Source organism: Tinamus guttatus, unplaced genomic scaffold, assembly GCF_059628265.1.
Source record: "Tinamus guttatus ecotype Peru unplaced genomic scaffold, ASM5962826v1 Tinamus_guttatus_pri_ptg000332l, whole genome shotgun sequence".
Taxonomy (NCBI): Eukaryota; Metazoa; Chordata; class Aves; order Tinamiformes; family Tinamidae; genus Tinamus; species Tinamus guttatus.
The window spans coordinates 1,717,915-1,737,686 of record NW_028288866.1 but is presented as its reverse complement, the minus strand read 5'-3'; the positions used below and the strand labels follow the sequence as shown (position 1 = coordinate 1,737,686).

At 49.8% G+C, this 19,772-nt stretch overlaps 3 protein-coding genes across 4 annotated transcripts in view; 1 reads left to right on the top strand and 2 right to left on the bottom strand.

The window, feature by feature from the left end:
- Positions 1 to 5,302, bottom strand: part of UBR4 (ubiquitin protein ligase E3 component n-recognin 4) — a 71,047-nt gene extending 65,745 nt beyond the window's left edge. For both annotated transcript variants that reach the window (XM_088529603.1, XM_088529604.1), the window contains exons 1-5: positions 5,161 to 5,302; positions 2,017 to 2,114; positions 1,178 to 1,281; positions 487 to 616; positions 252 to 391 (exon numbers count right to left, since the gene is read on the bottom strand). In XM_088529603.1, coding sequence (XP_088385729.1) covers positions 252 to 391; positions 487 to 616; positions 1,178 to 1,281; positions 2,017 to 2,114; positions 5,161 to 5,294 — 606 coding nt within the window. In that variant the 5' untranslated portion in view covers positions 5,295 to 5,302. The remainder of the gene's footprint in view (positions 1 to 251; positions 392 to 486; positions 617 to 1,177; positions 1,282 to 2,016; positions 2,115 to 5,160) is intronic.
- A 1,367-nt stretch (positions 5,303 to 6,669) lies between these two features.
- EMC1 (ER membrane protein complex subunit 1) lies at positions 6,670 to 17,341 on the bottom strand. The gene is made up of 23 exons (XM_088529605.1): positions 17,256 to 17,341; positions 16,897 to 17,021; positions 16,560 to 16,625; positions 16,309 to 16,402; positions 15,789 to 15,917; positions 15,106 to 15,232; positions 14,593 to 14,742; positions 14,193 to 14,360; positions 13,476 to 13,547; positions 12,943 to 13,002; positions 12,604 to 12,726; positions 12,290 to 12,386; positions 11,576 to 11,692; positions 10,383 to 10,582; positions 10,001 to 10,150; positions 9,584 to 9,745; positions 9,254 to 9,373; positions 8,858 to 8,995; positions 8,295 to 8,468; positions 7,922 to 8,132; positions 7,597 to 7,681; positions 6,970 to 7,099; positions 6,670 to 6,849 (listed from the first exon to the last, which is right to left on the bottom strand). The coding sequence occupies exons 1-23, from the start codon at positions 17,339 to 17,341 to the stop codon at positions 6,670 to 6,672; spliced, it is 2,964 nt and encodes a 987-aa protein (XP_088385731.1).
- A 94-nt stretch (positions 17,342 to 17,435) lies between these two features.
- Positions 17,436 to 19,478, top strand: MRTO4 (MRT4 homolog, ribosome maturation factor). The gene is made up of 8 exons (XM_088529511.1): positions 17,436 to 17,500; positions 17,728 to 17,786; positions 17,886 to 17,989; positions 18,063 to 18,144; positions 18,273 to 18,340; positions 18,418 to 18,569; positions 18,838 to 18,914; positions 19,252 to 19,478. The coding sequence occupies exons 1-8, from the start codon at positions 17,473 to 17,475 to the stop codon at positions 19,405 to 19,407; spliced, it is 726 nt and encodes a 241-aa protein (XP_088385637.1). The 5' UTR covers positions 17,436 to 17,472; the 3' UTR covers positions 19,408 to 19,478.
- Positions 19,479 to 19,772: the final 294 nt, after the last annotated feature.

Sequence of the window (19,772 nt, the reverse complement as noted above, 5' to 3'; positions counted from 1 at the left end):
CCAAGAGCTACAACTGTCACTGAATATCAGCTTCCATCAGCCATTAGAACAACCACCACCAGTACAATGCATATTGCATTGTCTGCTACTTCGTTCCTCAACAGGCAAGTAGATTTAAGCAGTAAAGACAGGTTTTACTTATACACATGTATTAAAAAAGCACCACCTACTGCCCACTGTCCTTCTCTGTGTAAGCATTATTAACACTAAAAAACAGAGCTGTTTGTTCTGTTCCAGGGCTATTTGTTCACCTGTGTCTCCGGCGTGGCTGACGACGACGACGACACTCTGGGATTAAACACTGATGTCAGCTGATTCAGGAAGTTCATCTGCACTTCCTTCTGTCTTAGCTCCGGGCTCACCGGCGAGGCCAGCTCCTTCTGGTCCTCTACTGCAGGGGAAGCAGCAAAACATCGTTTCATCATCGTTACTTTCTACGTTTAACCCCATTGCCACAACGAAATAATCACAAATGGAAACACCTACCATCAGAGAGGGTTTTGACGGTCTGAGGCAGCTTGGCTGATTTCATCATTGCTGTGAAAGTAATGATTTCGGTCCGATCCAGACGGCTGCAGCCTGTGCACAACCCCTTTATCAACAGAATCAGGTGTTTCTGCAGAGACAGACATCAAGTAAAACTGACCATGAAGGCTTAGTGATTGCAGCTGACTCAGCTAACGCTGTCCCATGGAACAGCGCCTGAAAAAGCTCTTTCTTACCCAGGCCTAAAGCAGGGCCTATCAGAAGCTACAGTGTCTAAAGAGATTTAATTAACAACGTAACACGCTTTTCCCCTTAAGGTCTTTTTAGATTGAAGCTCTTTTGAGAAGACTAAAATACAGCTGGAGAAGAACCAGTCCTGAAAGACTGAAGGCCTGGCAATAAGCTCTGCCCAACGCTGCCACATAAAAACAAAACAGACTACAGGAAATGGCATCAGAAACTCTTGAATCAGGCGAGGTTACTGAAGCAGTTTGTTTAAGCTTCAGGCCACACTGATTTCAGTGCTTGCAAGCTGAAATTCTGAGGAGAGAGCGAGCAGGGAAGAGGCAGCACCTACCAAAGTGCCAGATCACCAGTTTTTAGAACTTCTGTAGTTTTGCTTTATCCAACACAGAGGCAAATACGCAGCGATAAGGGGCTTTTTGCTCACACAGACAAGATCTGTGCTCACCTGCGAAACAGCACATGCTTCGTCCGGGTTCTCGAGCCGCAGCAGGGAGAATTCAATGAGAACTTTACACGCAGCTGCCACTGACTGCAGCTGGTTTCTTGGTACTGCAAAAAAGCAGATGCTTGAATCAGTCAGCAGGAGCTTTTAAATAGTAAGTAATAAATTCTTCATGCTTTCAGTATAACAGAATGCTATAGCATACACGGGCACACACAACCTATCACGCCTAAGACGCAGGTACAATATAAATTCAGTCTCATAAATCAGTCCCAAAAGAAACAAAACAAAAGAAACATCTGTAACATAAAAGCAATATCTACTGCACGGAGGCAGAGAGTAAAGCAAAATAGATGCAATGGTTTCTCTAGGAACATTTATGACTTAATACCAAACTCACAAGAAAACACAGAAGAACATAAAACAGATCAGCTCTTTCACAGAAATTATCAAGTTTATCTGGATAAAATAAGCTAAAACTTTTTTAATCGAAATGTTTTGATCATTAAGTCTAATGTGGTAAAATAACTTTAATTTGGTGTGCTAATGAAGGATTTTAAAGTACTGAAAATGCATTCAAGTGCTTCATTTGACCAAAAATAAGTGAAGTCAGGCCAACAAATGAAACACCAACTATTTGAGGCCCAACACTGATGTCCATGAACGTCCCTTTCCACCTGAATACACATTCTGCCAGAACAAAAGCCCACAGCACCAGCCTGATGCAGTTGCATTAACATCTGACACAGAAACAGAATCTGAGACAGGGAAACAATTCCAGTGAACTTATACCCTCGTCACGAGACAGGGCCAAAAGAAATCAAGGCAGGGTGAGCACTTACTGAGACCGCACACAGTCGTGATGTAATGCGTAGAAAGGGCAACGAAGGAAGAGTAAAAGGGCTCGTATTGTTTGTCGTGGTGCAGGATTTCAGATTCGCTGCGATAAGAGAACAGAAGACACGGCAATTAGATGCGAGAGTGGAACATGATATGTCTACAACGTACACAAGTAAGAGCGTCAAAATCACCCTTTCCAAATCCACAACTGGAGAAGAAAACAGTATTTCCAGACCAGGACAGGAGCCTCTGCCCTGGGTCCATCTCCCGCATCCTCAGGGCCGACCCCTCTGGCAGCAGGTAGATCTAGGCACCTGACTCACCCTCCACATAGGAAGTTTAAGGAAATAATTTTGGTGCTTGCAAGTATTTGTTATTTACACTGCCAACAGGTCAGTGTCCTTAAGCAACGGCTCTCCCGGTAGTCAGGGATCTTTGGGTTGCTCTAAATTCATCTGTGAAGTTTGCACAGTTTTTCTAGATGGCATTTGCCAGGGCTGGAATTACAGGCATTCGTGTCCCACCACGGCACATTGACAACTAAAGTTTATGCAATTCTGCAAAACCAGCAGATCAAACCAGCCAGTAATTGGGTAGTAACAACAAATACACAACATACCAACAAGCAAGCGGTAAGGCATAAACCACAGCAGAGAAAAACACCCACAAGGCAGGTTACAGTGAATAATACAGAGACTTTCAGCCTCTGAAACCTGCATCATTTTGCTATTCCCCTCACAGAAACTAACACAAACTGTGGAGTGAGTCGGAATTTAAGTAAATCATTAAGCAAAAGCATTAAGCAAAAATTATAAGGCAAAATAATTAACCAATACAGGCTTTTCAGGGAGGCTTCCTAGCCAAGGTGGGGGACATCTATTTACATGCAGAAAAGAGGCACTAAAGGCATCGCCTGCGGAAGACGGAGCTTCCCACCACATCCCACTGCAAGGGAAACCCCAAGGGAAGCAGGAACACAGCTCTGACTCGGGGGTTTTACTGTGATCACTCCAAGTAATGCAGACACTTGCCCATAAAGTGACTATATTCAATCCTTTCACTTTTCCAGACGACAGCAACTTTTATTCAGTGACACAAAGGGGCAAGTTCATCGCACTACTCAGCTTCGCCAACCTTTCCTCCTCAACACAGACCTCTCATCTTCAGTAACGGGCCCCTTTTTTAACCTTCTGGAGGGGAGGCTGAACGGAGATTTCTCAAGGTTTTAGCATCCTGCCCTGGCAGCTACGCTCATCGGGCAGAGGAGAGGAGGCACCATTCCCCACTCACCTCGATGTGGCCTATTTATGCCCAGGCACCTTCCCTTGCTCCGTCTTAAATCACCACTTCCTTCCTAAGAGAGAACGTTACTGAAACGGAACAAACCACTGGGTTTCTTTTCTCCCACAGAAAAAAAAAGTCAGAAATAATACAGCATGGAAGACCTTGGCAGCTCCTCTGTTCCACTGCACAGGTCAAGCTGAGCAACGTGTGAAACCCACAGGCTAGAGAAACACGAAAGCACCAAAACTTCCACAACAACTTGAAAACACGAGGTTTAATTCTACACAAATAAGTCAAGAGTATCTTATGGTAGTAAAGCAACCTTTAAAAGCGGAAGGTGACTGTCAACTAATAGTCATCATTGAGTCTTGGCAAGTAATCCATGATGTGCTGGAGTAATTTTTTTTCATATAATGAAATTTATTAATAACTTAAGCTTTGTATAGCGAGAGTTGCTTAAATATCTGCTTCACATAAAAAATACTTATGCTAACTCAGAAGCCTCCACACCAGTATTAAATATAATATGTCAGCAACAAATACCATCTCCTTTATCAGCTCTGCTTCCAAGCTCTAAATGGGCCAAAACTAGAGCCTTTATGTAAAGCAGCAGACACAAAAGCAGCGAGTGCCAGAGCGCTCTCACTACTGAAGATCCTCTCTTGAAAAATCAGTCTATTTGACTGCCCAAGACGTTGCAAACTGACCACATCAAGTCAACTGTGTCTTTCCAAGTTGGTATTGCCATAATTTATGTGAAAGAAGAGTCCAAGGCCTTCTAATTCCTGAATGTGCCTGTGAGGAGGAAAATTCCAGTGACCAGCTGGTGCTTCAGCTCAGAAGCGAAGCGTGCCACTTGTGAGGAAAACACATAAAGTTACGTATTTCAAGAAAAATCACGTTACTGACTGTGCTGCCATTACAACACACCGATTTTCTGAGGGTTACTTTGTGGATTATACCAACCCATGGCCTCATCGAAACCCCTAACAACTCTCTTCTGAAAATGAGCTGAACGGACACAGTCTTTTCTATTAAAAAAAAAATAAGTTACTTGTTGAGAACATAAAGAGCCTGGAGACACTACTCTTATCCTCTGCAATCTGCCACCTGGGTGCAAGATCCCCTTCCCCAGCCGCCACAGGCTTGGGATTTCCACGGATTGCGACGTGTTTGGGACACAGTCGGCATCAGGCACCGATCCGAACCCCGCTGAGAAAAGCACGACTCGCACAGAAACGTCGTGTTCACACAGGGGGAGCCAGGCCTGTCCGTGAGGCAGTTTAGGGATAGCTCAGTGACGCTATCGCGCTGAAGCGACCCAAGGAACGACAAGCAGAGTGGCAGTAGATGTGAGGGGGTCCGGAAAGCAGGGACTGGCCTGGATAGCGAACCCTTCGGCACCCAGGGAGGACAGAGCAAGGCCTGCACACGGGGCACCCCGGCCTGGCGTGTTGGGCCCTTCCCGTGGCCCAAAACAGCTGGTTTTGCCCAGGCCCAGAGGACCACCCAGACTCAGGGCGCTGGGCCCTTCCCATTGCCAAAAATAGCCGGTTTTGCCCAGGCCCAGAGGGACGCCCCGGCCTGGTGCATTGGGGCCCTTCCCGTCGCCCAAAACACCCGGGTCCCCCCCGTTTCACGACCCCTCGAGTGCGGCCTTTACTTCTCCCTAACGTGCAGGTGTGGTGGAGCCAAGGACCTTGGGGAACGAACGCAGGGCCGGGACGCGCCCCCCTCGCGGCTCAGGCCACAAGAACAAGACGTAAAACGCACTAAACGGCTCCAGGCACTGGGAGAAACCCTGCCCCCGGGCCGGCTCCCTCCCCGCCGCGGGGCCCGGGAGAGCGCCCGCCCCTCCTCACCCCTCGATAACCGAGGCGAGCAGCTGCGGCAGCTCCTTCATCTCGAAGGCCGAGTAGGAGGCGGAGAGCAGCGGCCGCACGGCCACCTCCCAGCCCGGCCCGGCCGCGGCCCCGGCGCCGCCGCCCGCCGCCATCTTGCCGCGCCGCTCGGGGGCGGGGGGCGGCGCGGCCGCGGCGCCTGCGCACTCCATGAGTCAGCAACTTTCCACTGTGGCGCATGCGCGATGGGCGCGCGCGGGCGCATGCGCAGGGACTCCTGCGCACACGCCCCCGCCTCCGCCCTTGTGTGACCCGGAGGGGACAAATGGCCAAAGCGCCGCGGCCCGCCCCAAAACGGGGCCGCGGAGCCCCGAAACGGAGCAGCTGAGCCTGGAAAGGGAGCCACAAAGCCTCAAAAGGAGGCAACTCAGCCCCAAAACAGAGCCCCGGAGCCCCAAAAGCAGGGCACTGAGCCCCCAAAAGGGCTGAGCCCCAAAACAGAGCCATGGAGCCCTGAAAGGGAGACTCTGAGCCCCAAAACGGAGCCCAGGAATGGAGCCACTGAGCCTCAAAATGGACTGAGTCCCAAAACGGAGCCCTTGAGCCCCAAAAGGGGGGCACAGAGAGCTGCAGAAGGTGTTTAGGACCATCTAAAGCCAGTCGGGCACTAAAACACACAATAAAAGTGAAGCGCAGGATGGGAGGGTGCAGGGGGAAAAGGAGCAGCGGCTGTTTTCCATTTCAAGGCCATTCACACCTCACCTTTTGGGCCCCCATTCTTTATTCTCTTTCACAAATGACATCAGAAGCAGCCACATAAACGATCCTGACACTGTAGAAGAAAGCTGGGATTTTTTTTCCAAACAAGGAAGAAACAGGTGCTGTAATAAATAAAAGACCACGCGAGACCTGACATGGAAACTCCTTCCCCCACCACCCCACACCCTTAACTGCCCCATGCCTCTATTTCCCACGACACTCAGGCACCGGCTCCTGCTCCTCTGCGGATGGGCTCGGCCGCTCCTCTTCCTCTCAGATGTCTCACAGCAGCTCCCACATTTTCCAAGTCCACAGCAGCCACCAGCAGCCGCCTGCGCTCGCCGAGACGTGAGGAAGGGCTGGCTGAAGAGGAGGGCAGCATTCCTGGACACTCATCCTAGCATGTCAGCACAGATCTTCATGAAAAGTGGGGGATTGCTTTGGGATGATAATGGGAGCATCAGATTCTAGGGCAGGGGAACTATAGACCTTTTGTTTGAAGGGTTGGGGAGTGTTGTTGTTGTTGGTTTTTTTCTTCCCAGTCACAGCAGACCCATGTCTCTCCCCCATCTCATTCCATCTCTCCTCGCAGGGAGGCATGCAGGCAGCACACTCCTGTGCCTCCTTGCAAAACATCTCCCCCCACAAATGCTCTGTCACAGGCAGGCCCAAAGAACTTCGAATCGAACCCAGCAGCGACAGCAGGTCGCAGATCAGCAGCCAGACGGGGTCTTGGGACCTTCCTCAGCAGCGTGGGCGCCGCTCGCGGCGTTACCGCCACGCGCGGTTCAGCAGCTTCACCTGAGCGAGTCTCTTGGTGATCATAGTGGCAAAAACCAAGCCGAAGAGGACGCTGCTTATCAGCACGTAGTCGTAGTCGTCTTTGAGGACATCGAACTGCTTCGAGGGGTATACTCGGGTCTGATAGATGTCCAGGCCATATGCAACAACCTAAGGAGAGCAGAACACGAGCAGAAAGGCAGGGAAATCAGAAAAATGAAACAAGAAATGACAAAGCAGGGAGCAACCACAGAAGCAGAAGCAACAAGCGCCCTGTCACCGAGCACTCACCAAGCACGTGGACTCCAGGCCGGAGGGCGCTGTGTAAATCCCCCTCATTTGTGATACGGTTTGATTGTAGTTGATGAACCTCTCAGCATGGATCTGCACATCAGGAGAATATGGAATCAAGTTCTCTTCTCTGAAAGGAATTGAGAGAGAAATCAAAACAGCGTGCAAGGGACATTTTCACCTACATTTTGTTGCCTACGAATCATAAGTCTGATTGTTCTGAACTAGTGACCTAAAGCATCAAATTTAGCAGCTTTTCCCAGTGCAGATTTATTTTTGCAACAAGCAGAAAACACACGTCAGCTAGGTCACCCCGTACTGCAGCAGGCTCCTCTTAGAGGTCTCAAGCTTTAAAAATAATCGAGTGTCATTCTAGAAACTTCAGTTACATAGACTCCGATTTCTAAAATAGAAGACTTTTTTTTTTCTATATTACATGCTGTATTACAGCTGCATTACAGACAATTGTTCCCTGTCATCATGAACGGGCAATGAATCAGCTCCACTAATGGTCAGGCAAGAATTGCCCTGAATCTATCCATGAAAAGTTGCTCTACTACAGCACATAACACACAAACTCATCACTCTAAAGGGGTCCATCAACAGTGGTAACTGAGTGTTCCTTACCTGCTTTGTTCTGTAGGAATTTCAGGACGGCGAGGATCCAGCAAAGCCTTTGGAAGGGAGAGGATGGCCCCAGAGGGAAGCCCAACTGCACATTAGAAAAAGAGAGGTGCATCTTAAAAAACAGTCTTCTGACAGCATTTTCTAACAACTAATAAAAATGCCCTCCTCATGCATGTCCTTGCATCTGACAAGAGACCAGTGCTGCCCAACAGCAGGCAGGATCTTGGGCAAAAAAAATGCCTGCGGCTGAGTTTGGAGCACGTTGCCTGGCTCGTGCAGGGAGCAGCAACCTCCAAGCACAGTGGGCAGAGCAGCGCGCACTTACTGAGCAAGTGGCGGCTGGTGATGCCTCGCTCGGTGATGGTGGCCTCCATGGCACTGATGGCAGACGGGAAGATGTAAGATTGCTGGAGGACCTGGGGCAGAAGCGGGCGGTCGAGGGAGCTGAAGGCCGTGGCGTTGTACTGCTCCGTGCCCTCGTACAGCTCCAGCACAGTGAACTCGTTCCGACGTGCCTTCGTATTCCAGTACTGGTACTGGAACAAGAGAGGAAAACGTCCTTCAGGACAGGATGAGCCAAGTTTGCAGCACAGAGGTAGCAACAAACCACGGAGAAATGCCGGAAAGTATTTTGCATGCAGCCTCAGTACCTGCCCCCACCTCCTAAAATTAAAAGACAGGCTGACAGGAGTTCTTACCACCACCCAGTTCTCCGAATGGACAATGTGGACAGGTCCCTTCGCTTTCTTCTGCACTGAGGAGTGGATGATCCTGCCCGTGACCCCATCGATGAGATATATTCCAATGAAAGTGCGTTCCGGATGGGTATCGGCGCTCTCCGTCACCACCGCAAGCAGGTTTGGATTCAAAGACTGTAGCAACACACAAAGTGAAAAGCAGCTGAGACCCCCACTTCAGTGTCAGAGGGACCGTTGGTATTTGCATTTTATCTTGGACCAGAGACATGATGAACAAAATATCTTTCTAATACAGATCATCTGGAGAAATCAAGCAGCAGTCCCTCCCAGCCTCCGCAGTTTGACTGGCTTTCAAACGCTGCATGAAAATATTTTGTATAAAAAAGTCTGCCATAAATTAACATCTTCCAGTGAAGATTCTGATTTTCTCAGGTTAGGGACAGTGATGACGGCATAGAAAAAAAATGACCTCACAGGGAAAAGATTTAACACCAACAGTGCTCAAATAAGGTAGAGGGATCTTGCAGTAACCTAATATACCAGCAAAAGAGTTCCCAGGGCACCTTGTAGAGAACGCTGCGATCACCCATCACGCGGCCCTGTGAGTGCACGTGCTCACTGGATCTCTTCCCTTTTACTGTCACTATCCTCTGCACTTCCACAGGAATGATCACATTCCAACTCTCCTCCGTTGTCAGGTCCTGCAAGAAACACAGGACATAGGAGAAGGTTTTACCTGGTCCTCTGAAGAGGGTCTCCACTCCCTCCATTAAATCCCAGGGAGATTCCTGTGCTTGGTGTTTTGAAAGCTTTTCAGGGATGTTTTGAGCCTCAGAAGTCTAAAGCCAGCTGAAATATTCACACTTCAAGCAAAACTCCGTATGACAAGTGCAAAGATCTACTATTATCTATAGAACATATACAAAAATATCAATTGTACTGTAATGCTTCTTCCATACCTTTTTCAGCCTGAACCCAGAAAGTTTTCCCTGATCAGCATCCACTAGATAAAAAAAGATAGAGTGGGCTATTTCCTCTAACTGGCGAAGAACATTCTTAGTCGCTGGGAAAGCTGTAACCTAGAAAAGAAGAATTGGCACACACATTAAAGATGAACTGACAAACAAGAAAACAACAACAACAACAACAAACTGGTAAAGACACTTATTATGAAGTTTTATCAGAATAACTTTTTTCTGAAGTGTAATTTTTTTTTTAAACTTGTTCTGAAAAGGGGAGAGTAATTAACCTGAATATGAAGAATGCTGCCTGGGGGCAAAGCAATTTACCTTGTACTCATCATCAATCAGGAGCAGCACTTTGGCATAGTCTTGATCCATAATAGGCAGAAGTAAAGTCTGAAGGACCGGACGCTTCAGCACAGGGGGAGCTACCTGGCTCCGCTTCCCAAAGATGGGGTTAAAGACATACAGAAAGCTCATTTTGGTTTCCTAAAAACAAATGAGATGCAAAACTTCTTGTAAAACTGACAAAAGAGCTTTTTTCCATCTGTTACCTACCGGTGTGGACTATTCACATCTAAGGTTCAACTACTCCAACCCTGAAAACATGCTCCGTCTAAACACACATACCAAAACAATCCCTCTGTTGAGGGACAGCATAGCTATCAGCCAAAAATTCCTTTTAAATATCCAATTTTCCTGGCTGTGGCTAAACAGATTCAGTGGAGGGGTACAGAAACTCACCTTGTCCTTAATGAGCAAGGTGCACTGCGGAGGGTGGGGGAAATGGGCTGTTGTTCTCTGGACCATCAGCTTGAAGGAGGAGCCGGGTCGCACATTCCTGAGGTACTGCTTCCACAGGATGGTGCCAGAGCTGCTTTCAATGCCAAAAAGCTAAGCAAGAGAGAGACTGCAATAAAGCCCAAGTGCAGATCAACATGTCTTTTAAACTTAAATACTGCAGTTAAGCTTGTTTGGGGGCTGACAAGGAAAGAAGAGCCTTAGTCTCTCTCCATTGCCACCACAAAACACGCTGTGCATCTTTTCAAGACATCCTTCGTGACTGCAGGAACAACTCGGTGGTGAGACCCTTTGCTACAGCCTAGAAACCTATTCCTGCCCTCACCTTGCCTGAAGCCGTGACCATCACCATCATTTTCTGGAGGTTGAATTCATCTCTAGCCAAATTATCAATATTAATCTCATTCTTAATCTGGCTCCGGGGTTTCCTGGCATCATAAAACATCTTCCAAAGATGGGCCATCCAGGCTTGCAGCAGGATAAGCTGGGAGGAGAGACGCTTCAGAAACATCCCTAGCAAGCCATCTGCAAAGGGACCAGAAATGATAACAAAGGGGGGAAATATTACATAACTGAAAAGTGTTAATTCCCACTCTGTAATCCAACTACAATTTAAAACAGTAAAACCACCATGGCCATGTCTGAACTTGAGAACTCTTAGCTTCTGCCTTCCTCTCCAGAACATCAGACTTAGGTTACCACTAGTTATCATCATTAGAGACTTTTTGGCATTTACCATCCTTTTCCCACTTCACCCTGGTGTAGCTCATTCCAAAAGCCACTCTCAGCAGCTGAGAGCAAACCTTCTTGCAGAGCACAATCTCCTCCTCTGAATTCCTTCTTCCTCCTTGAAAAGTGTCCACCACTTTGGGGTGGGTAAGTGCCCACCCAAAGCTAACCCACTTTTACAAGGGCTCAAGCTCTATTTGCACTCATTACTCAGAGCAACAGAACCACTCGTAGGGAAAAATCAAACAAACAAAAACATCTTCATTCTGCCCAATGAGAGTTTGTATTGCTTCTGTCAAGGTGCTAAAAACACCAGACTTAACTATATTTCATTATCAAGAAAACAAGTAGTGAAAAGAAAAAGAGCTACTAGAAAACTCCTTGTCAGAAAGATTAGGAAACACTGCATACAGTTTCTGCGGTTACCTTGAATGGCTGCATCCAGGACAGCAAGAAAGCAAAACAAAGCAAAAACAAAGGGTATTGCAAATGAGTCTTCCAGAAGAGGCAATAAGAGGATCAAAGGGAAATGTTTAAGAAAGATGGCTAAAATCTCTCTACCTCCATATTACACTGACAGTCTGGAATTAATTATGTTTGTGATCTGCCTTTGGCACTGGGCTTTAAAAGTGGGGACAGAAACAGGTTCATCTTCAGTTCTATTGATCGTATAGTGGAAATTTGAATCCAAGTAACTCATGGTTTAACAGAAAACTATATATTAATTCAGGGGAAAAATAAACAGAACCTCACCTATTTACAGATAACACCATTAAGTTTATGGCTTACCTGCTTTCTTTCCAAATTCTCCCTCCAACTCAGCCTGTGCCCCTGTCAGAGGTAGATCCACCATCTCCAAGCTTACCACTTCTGCCAGGGACTCCTCTCGACTCCACACAACCTTCCCTGGAAAGAAATACGAGCAGAACATAGCAAAGCAAAAAAAGCACAAGCATCCTCCACATCTGTAGTATGTCCTCTATCAAAACAGCAAAAGTAACAGAAGATCTTTTGAATTTAAACTCCAGGAACAGACTTTGGAAGCAGGATTCAAGTTGCTGAGATGGGACTTTCAAGTTTTCTGCAAGCTAACATTTTTTGCCTTGAAGACCTTTCTTGAGGACAAGTTAAGGAAGGTCTACAAGAGAGCTTAGGCCTCTCATTCTACAATGAGAGAAATGAAATCTACAAAAATCCATGAAACTCAAAGGCTCCCCCTGCACAAACACTGCTGCAGAACTAATTTTTCTGCCAAGTTGTCTTGTGAGTGTGAAATGAAAGAGAATACACGTTTCTGGCCCCCTTCACAGGATTTAGCTCAGGACTATCCTGTCTAGCTCAGTATCCTGCATACTGCAGCCACGCAAATTAAATCAATTTTGTCGCTTTCTGAAGAAAGTCATGATAATGTATGATAGCTTGGGACTGGATTCCACCACCCTGAAGAAGTCTCCTTGTCCTCTGGCGAGGAAACGGAGCAGTTGAACTGCTGCTGCCCACTACCTGGCTGCTGCAGGAACACGAGCATGTGGTCTTCTGTCTGCACCAGCGCTCGATAGCCCACAGAGTCATCCTTCTTCAGAAACACCTGGATGTACAGCTGGGAAAATAGAGCAAGGGAAAGAGTAAGACAACTGAGAGCCAACTCTGAGGCCTCACAAGCACAATAAGCACCCACAGGGGGACTGTATGCACCACACGGTGCACCAGCAGCGAGCCCTGCCCCTTGTCCAAGGGGCTCTGCTGTCCTGCAAACAGGGGGATGCAGAGCAGGGCAAGGCTGAAAGCCCCATGGCTGAAGGGAGCTCCCCGCTCACCTGCTCCGGTTTGGCACCGCTCTGATCCAGGCTAAAGGTAATCGTGGTATCCAACAGTCTTTGGCCAGTTTCAACCAGATAGAGATTAATATTGTAGGTGTGGTTGGAACAAGTTAATGATTCCTGAAGCACCATGGAGGGAAAAAAAAAAAAAAAAAAAGCCAAGTTAAACACACATGTCACACCAAATTCCACATGAAGGTTTCTCCAAAAAGACCCATCTCCAAAACCCTGGTATAATCCCTTTTTCATTCTGCTTTCACATGTGAATGAAAAAAAAATATGGACTATGGATCATCAAGAATCTCTATTGCTCTTGGGAATAAGCTCATTTTATACCTGTTCCTGGGAATTCTCCAGAGTACTTCCAGCATGAAGGCCATCAGAGCTTCCAAGTTTCTGCAGTGAGGACAAGAAGACATTATAGGGCTTGGGAACCCAACGAAAGCATGGAAAAAAAATGGTGCTTTGAATGCCTACCTACAGAAAGCTCTGTCTCTACACTTAGCTATAAAAAGAAGCCAGAGACAATTCCGAAAAAGATGAAAACTTGCCAAGTTCAATACTACTAAGAACAAAAATCCTCCATGGATGGATAGAGCAAATTCACAGGTTAACACACTAGCAGCTTACACAAGGCTAAAAGAGGCTGTGCAGCACAGCACCTTTCCTGCAACTAGAGGTAACTTTAGCTGGATGTGGTCAAAAGCTGCTTGAATTGTCTTCGTATGTCTGAGTAACCAAATCCTACTCTTTGTAAGTTAATAAACATCCCTGGATCTGCAAAGGAAAATGCTCATGGAACCCATTTCGAGCATGTGTCCGTGTTACAGAACTGTGCTGGGCACATAGTGCAAATAAATGGTACTCACCAGCTCACTCCTGCAGGTAAGGACAGCGGCCACAGTTTTTTCCCCAGTAGTTGCAAAGCTTACCAGAGCTGCCTGAAAAATAACATAAAAATATATATATATTTATATATACATATATTTATATATATGTATATATACACACACACATATATATTTGGAAAACTTAAAGCCAACAGAAACAACAGAAGTTACCCATGCAGGAAGTTAAACCCCACTGAAACTAACACTGGATCCTCTACAGCCAAATTCCAAATTTTGTCATCTCACCAAAGATAAAATCACAGCTCTTCAATGACTAGGAAAGGTTCTTGTAAAGAAGTAAATGTTTGACCTGCACAAGCTTTTGAAGCACTACCCCTAGTACCTCTTGTGCATGAGTAATGCATTAAATATTTTTCTCATTTCAAAGCTTCACAGCTGGTTTAACAAAAGTCACTGGTCGCGTACATGTATGTGTCTCTGCCCAGCTCAAAACCGGATTTCCCCCATGCTAACAGTTGTCAGCAACACAACATGCCTAAACTGATGTCTGAAAAAATATTTTGACACATAAATGAAAACAAAAAGTTTTCAAATACTGCAGCAGAAAGCACAAGGGGAACAGGAAAGGCAGGGGCTTTTGTACAATGCCTCGGGAGAGCGGGAGCTGTTCTGGGGTTTTTACGCTGCACTTGGCTCTGTCACTGACACTTCTGCAGCCGCCCTGATCCCCGTTACCTGCTGGAAGTCCCGGAGGTGGCTGAGCAGCCCGTGCCTGTACTGCAGCAGGAAGAAGCGGCTCGGAGCTGGCTGCAGGAAGAACTGGGTCCGCGAAGCACTCGCAGGGCTGGGCTGAGTGGCCAAGATCCTGGGCTCGAAGCCATCGGCAAACTCCAGGTCAAGTGACTGAGGAAGGGAGATCAGCACATACGTTCAAGGAAACTTCTCCTCCAGGGAGCCTCGTAACTTCCTTTTACAATGAGCAGCAGTGCTCTATAAAGAGGTTGCCCACATGAGGATAAGCACGGAACAGAGCCAGGAGGCTCGTGCCCACCCTGCAGCAAAGCCCTGCTGCCAGCAACCGACCACATGCAGTTGCACAACACATTTCTGAAGAAGCTCGGCCAGCAGCGCTCACCTCCAGCGGGATCTGCCTCATCTCCTGCTCCGTCTCCAAGGAGCACACGTGCAGCGAGCGCGCCGCCACGTCCACGCACACCAGCACGGCCTCTCCCACCACGCCGCACGCGCCGGCCACGCTCTTCAGCCACGGGCTGGCCACTCTCATCTGCAAGAGACAGGCAGAGCTGTCAACAGCTCTGAAAGCTTCCAAGAACCAATATGGTCATGACCAAGACATTTAAGTCAGAAGCATTTTTCACCCGCGACCCTAGGATAAACTGTCTGCCAGCACGAAATTTCTGCCAGAAGCCAACCTTTTTCTTTCAGAACGTTCAAGAGTGAAAATTTATTTCTTGGCAATGCCACGGTGGAAGGAAAGTTTAGTCCTTTCCTTTAGGAAGGAAAGTTTAATTAGGATAATTAATTGCTCTGTAATGATGCCACAGCTACCTAGCTAGAAGGACATTGAGAAACATCAAAGCCAAGCTGGCAACATATCCAATGTTTTGAATCCACATTCAAGCACTACCTGTTTTGTAATTTCTCCATCCTCTACGCTGAAGGTTAGAACATTCAAGTGGCTCTGAGGAACAATTCCAAGTACGTGGATCACTCCAGTCCCACGGGAATATAATAGCTGGTACCGAGCACTCTCACTGCAAGAGAAGTGGCTGCTGTAAAGTACCATCTTCAACTGTGCTCCAAATTCTCCTCAAGCTACACTATCACGGGTCTCCTGAGGAATGAGCAGCTCCATCCTAGCTTGCTTGTTCTAAAAGCAGCCTGTCTATCAGTACAAATAGTTTACAGACAGCTCGCCTTCAGTCACTGCTTTCTGCAGTGAAAAATCAGAAGGTGACAGAGACAAGCTGGTAGGGAATTTCTTCACCCTTCCCTTACACTCTCTCCAATATTCCTGTCTCTATAATTTTAAAAAATGTAATAGTTTGTGCTTTCAGAATGGAGGACCTCTCCTTTTTCTGGAAAAGCATTCCATTGGCAAAGCTCACAAAACACTTGGAAGTTCTCCCCCTCTAACTTCTGCTTTATCCTTTCAGAAAGTTAACTACCAGCTTCACTTGTCTTCGGACTGAACAAGTTTACATAAGTGAAAAGGAAGCTCAGGATCAGCATCCTCTCCTCCTCAAGCAATCAAGTTCCGCATCAGCTACTGAAGCTTCTACCTAAAATTATTATTATTATTATTATTACCTGTCTGGTAAATGCTCTACCCATTTCTGGTGCCCGTTGGAAAGGTAGTGGAGAGAGATGGCTGCCTTCTTCAGGACTGCCACGTACTTCACCGCGTCCTGCAGCCCCACCAATGCAGCCATCTGGAAACTGAGCACAGGCCAGAGACAGCGCATGAGAAAAGGCTGATGGCGAAGAACACACTCTGTATGGAGATCTCCTGCAAAAGGAGGCTGAAAATACCTTTCCTTACCCATCCCTAGTGATTTCAGCAAAGAGTTTAGGCTGGAAGAAAACACTCCAATCAAAGTGGTACCTTCCACGCTCTACACTGGGCAGGAAAATTTACCTATGAAAGATTTTGTCCTACCTGTTTGTCAAGGGCTGGAAACAGCATTAAACTTGACTACAAATTTACAAAATTACCCCAAATTCATCTATCTATTTTAGAGGACTTACACCCAACCAGCACTGCCCTAGAACACAGCTTCTCCTCCCTGTGCTGGCTCCAGGATAGGAAGGGGACGGGTCCAGGACCCACCTGCCGGTATCCAGCGGCATCTCCCAGTTCAAGCCCCCGATGTTGGTCTCCCAGGAGCGGAGGATGCGCCCACCGTTGGACACCGTGATGGCATCTGTGCCGAAAACAAACGGAAGGACATAAAAACAGGACCCCAAATCAGTGAGACCGCTGGCAGGAGCCAGCTTCACAGTTATGCCAGCTACGTGAGGCTGGAATGCCATGTGCAGGGACAGGCACTGATCCCGATGGGGAACTAACACTCTCCTTACCCTGTCCGTGGATCAGCATTGCATCTATTGCTCCTTCGGGAGTCCCCTTATCCACGTGGCGCCACACTGAAAGCACAAGGAGTTCAGTAAGATTTGCCTTCGCAAATGCTGCTGCCTTTATTAGATTTGAACCCAAGTTTTCTATAGCAAAAAGCGCCTTCAGTGCACAGGTCTGTCTGTCCTAAGCAATAAGCTCTGGAACTGCAGGCTCACAAGGCAGTCTGGGCAATATTAACTTAATGCTGGGGAAACACAGTGTCAGCCACCACAACAGGCAAATTCCTTTTGGAAGAAAAAAAAAAAATCCTGCTGGGCTCTAAAGCCCGGGTGCACTCACGGATTTCGCCGTTCCTGGAGTTCAGCGCGGCCACGACGTTCTTCTCCGTGGCCACCACGAGCTTCTTGGAGCCCTGCGAGGCCTCCAGGGAGGCGAACTTGAGCTTCCCCACATACTGCTGCCGCCTGGGGAGGGAAGGCGGGGAGAGGGGCATGAGAGGGGGACAGAGAGCAGGGAAAAGCCCCCGAGGGAAAGAGGCAGGAGGACGGGGAGAAGACGGAAAAACACGGTGAAAAAAACAAAGTTTTCCACACGCACAGCGCGGGGACGGGGCCCGCCCGTGCCGGACCGCGGACAAGGCGGGCCGGGCCCGACCCGCCGCCGGCAAAGCCGCCCCCGAGCCCCCGGCCCGCACCCACCAGTCGAACTTCCCCACTTGGTCCTCGTAGACGGCGGCCGCGGGCGGCGGCAGCAGCAGCAGCAGCGGGAGCAGCGCGGCCGCCATGAGCGCGACGGGGGCCTCGCGCCGCCGGGGCCGCCCGCGCCTGCGCGGAAGCCGCGGCCGGCGCAGGCAGCGCGGCGGGCGCACGGGAGCGCTCCCAGCAGCCCGCGCGGGGCCGCGGGGTCCTCGCGGCCATGCCGAAGTCCAAGCGGGACCGTAAAGGTGAGCGCCCCCCCCCCCCCCCCGCGGCGGGGCCGCCCCGGTAACGAGTCCGACCTCCCCCCGGGGCTGCTCCGGTAACGAGTTCCGCCCCCCGCCCCCGGTCGGTAACGCGCCCTCCCTCCCCGCCGCGTCCCCCCCGGTAACGCGCCCCGCCGCGGCGGGGCCGCCCCGGTAACGAGTCCCGTCCTCCCCCCGGGGCCGCCCCGGTAACCCGCCGCCGCCCGCAGTGTCGCTCACGCGCACGCCCAGGAAGGGGCTGGAGGCCAAGCAGACGCTCATCAGCGAGGTGAGTGCGCGCAGCCCCCCCGTCCTCTGGCCTGGCCCGGCCCGGCTCGGCTCGGCTCGGCTCGGCTCAGCCCGGCCCGCACTGACCGGCTTCGCGCAGCTGCGGCAATGCGTGGACACGTTCCGGCACCTCTTCGTCTTCTCGGTGGCCAACATGCGCAACGACAAGCTGAAGGACGTGCGGAGCGCCTGGAAGCACAGCCGGTGAGCGGGGAGCAGGGGCAGGAGCGGGAGCGGGGGGATGCGGGCAGCGCCCTGAGCCCCCCGCTCCCCCCAGGATCTTCTTCGGGAAGAACAAGGTGATGATGGTGGCGCTGGGACGGGAGCCGGCCAGCGAGTACCGGGAGAACCTGCACAAGGTGCGCACGGGCGGGCGCTGAAACACCGGGGCTGGGAGCCCCAACGCAGCCCCGGGACGGGGCGGGGGGTTTGCGCGGGGCTCCGAGCGCGGCGACGGGCAGATCACGGCCTGCGCTCGTGTCCCCAGGTCAGCCAGCACCTGCGCGGTGAGGTCGGCCTCCTCTTCACCGACCGCACCAAGGACGAGGTGCACGAGTGAGTACGCGCCGCCCGGCGCCGTGTCCCCTTCCCCCCGTTCCGGGGCTGCTCCCAGGGGCCGACCCTCCTCGCAGGTGGTTCTCGCGCTTCCGAGAGGTGGATTTCGCCCGCGCGGGGAACAGGGCCACGTACACGGTGAGCCTGGACACGGGGCCCTTGGAGCAGTTCCCGCACTCCATGGAGCCGCAGCTCCGGCAGCTGGGGCTGCCCACGGCTCTCAAGAAAGGTGAGTGAAGTGGCTGTGGAAACGCCATTCCCCTTTGAACTTTTAAGATTTCCCTTTAGGAGCTTGTGCTGCGACTTTCCAAAAGTTTCTGCCACCTGAGGTCTGCGCAGCTGCTTTTAAGCAGGTTAAATGCCGAGGGAGAAGTGAAGGATGGGGCTTGAGGCCTGTCCTCGAGCGCCGGTGGGACGGGGAAGTGGGACTGGCCGGGAGCGCCGACCCAGCGCCCCAAGCGCCTCCCTCGGGGCTTCCCTGTCCTCTCGCTCCGCAGGCGTCGTGACGCTGCTCTCCGATTACGAGGTCTGCAAAGAAGGGGACGTGCTGACGCCCGAGCAAGCTCGTGTCCTGGTGAGCGCTGCCTGCCTCGGTGCCTCCTCAACGGTCACACAGGGGGTAACGAGCAGCCCCATGCTGTTACCACCTAGAGAAAGGGGCGTTCTGCACCCCATTTCCTGAAGCTGCCTCAGGTAGAACGTGTACAGGGAGCCCATGGGGTGAAGCAGAAGGGAATCAAAGGGGAACAGACCGGAATTCATAGCCAAGTCCTAGCCCCAGGCATCCACAGTCAGAGTTCCTTTAGTTTTACATCTAACAGCTACTTTCCTGCTTGCTCCTGGGGGAGCTCCGCATCTCTTGCTGCGGAGATGGCCAAGCAAGAAAGATGGATCCGTGTTTCCTTTCCTAGAAACTCTTCGGCTACGAGATGGCGGAGTTCAAAGTGACCATCAAATTCCTGTGGAACTCTGAGACAGGAGACTTTGAGCAGCTGGAAGGAGAACCAGAGGTGGCGGCAGAGGAGGAAGAGGAGGAGGAGGAGGAGAACAGCAGCAACGAGGACTAATGGCAGCCCTTGTCTTTGGATACGGGACAGTTTTAAGGATTTCAGAGACAGAAAGGTGTTTTCCTTCTCTGCCTGCAGCAGGCAGGCAAGGCAGGCAACTCAAACGTGCTTTCCATAAAAGATTATCTAATTATGTTTTTTATATAAAGCTATATACAGAACTTAAAATTGTTGTTGCTGCTGCTTGTTACTGCTTGAGTAGTGTCAGCTCCAAACCACTACAGTTGGATTGAGCTGTGTCAACATAAAACCATAGGCCAGGCTACAACTCGGAGAGAAAGTCTGCGTTAGAAATTTATTTGTATTTGTAATTATTGAAAATCGAAGGTACCGTAAGAACTGGGAGGAGGGCTGGAGAACCACGG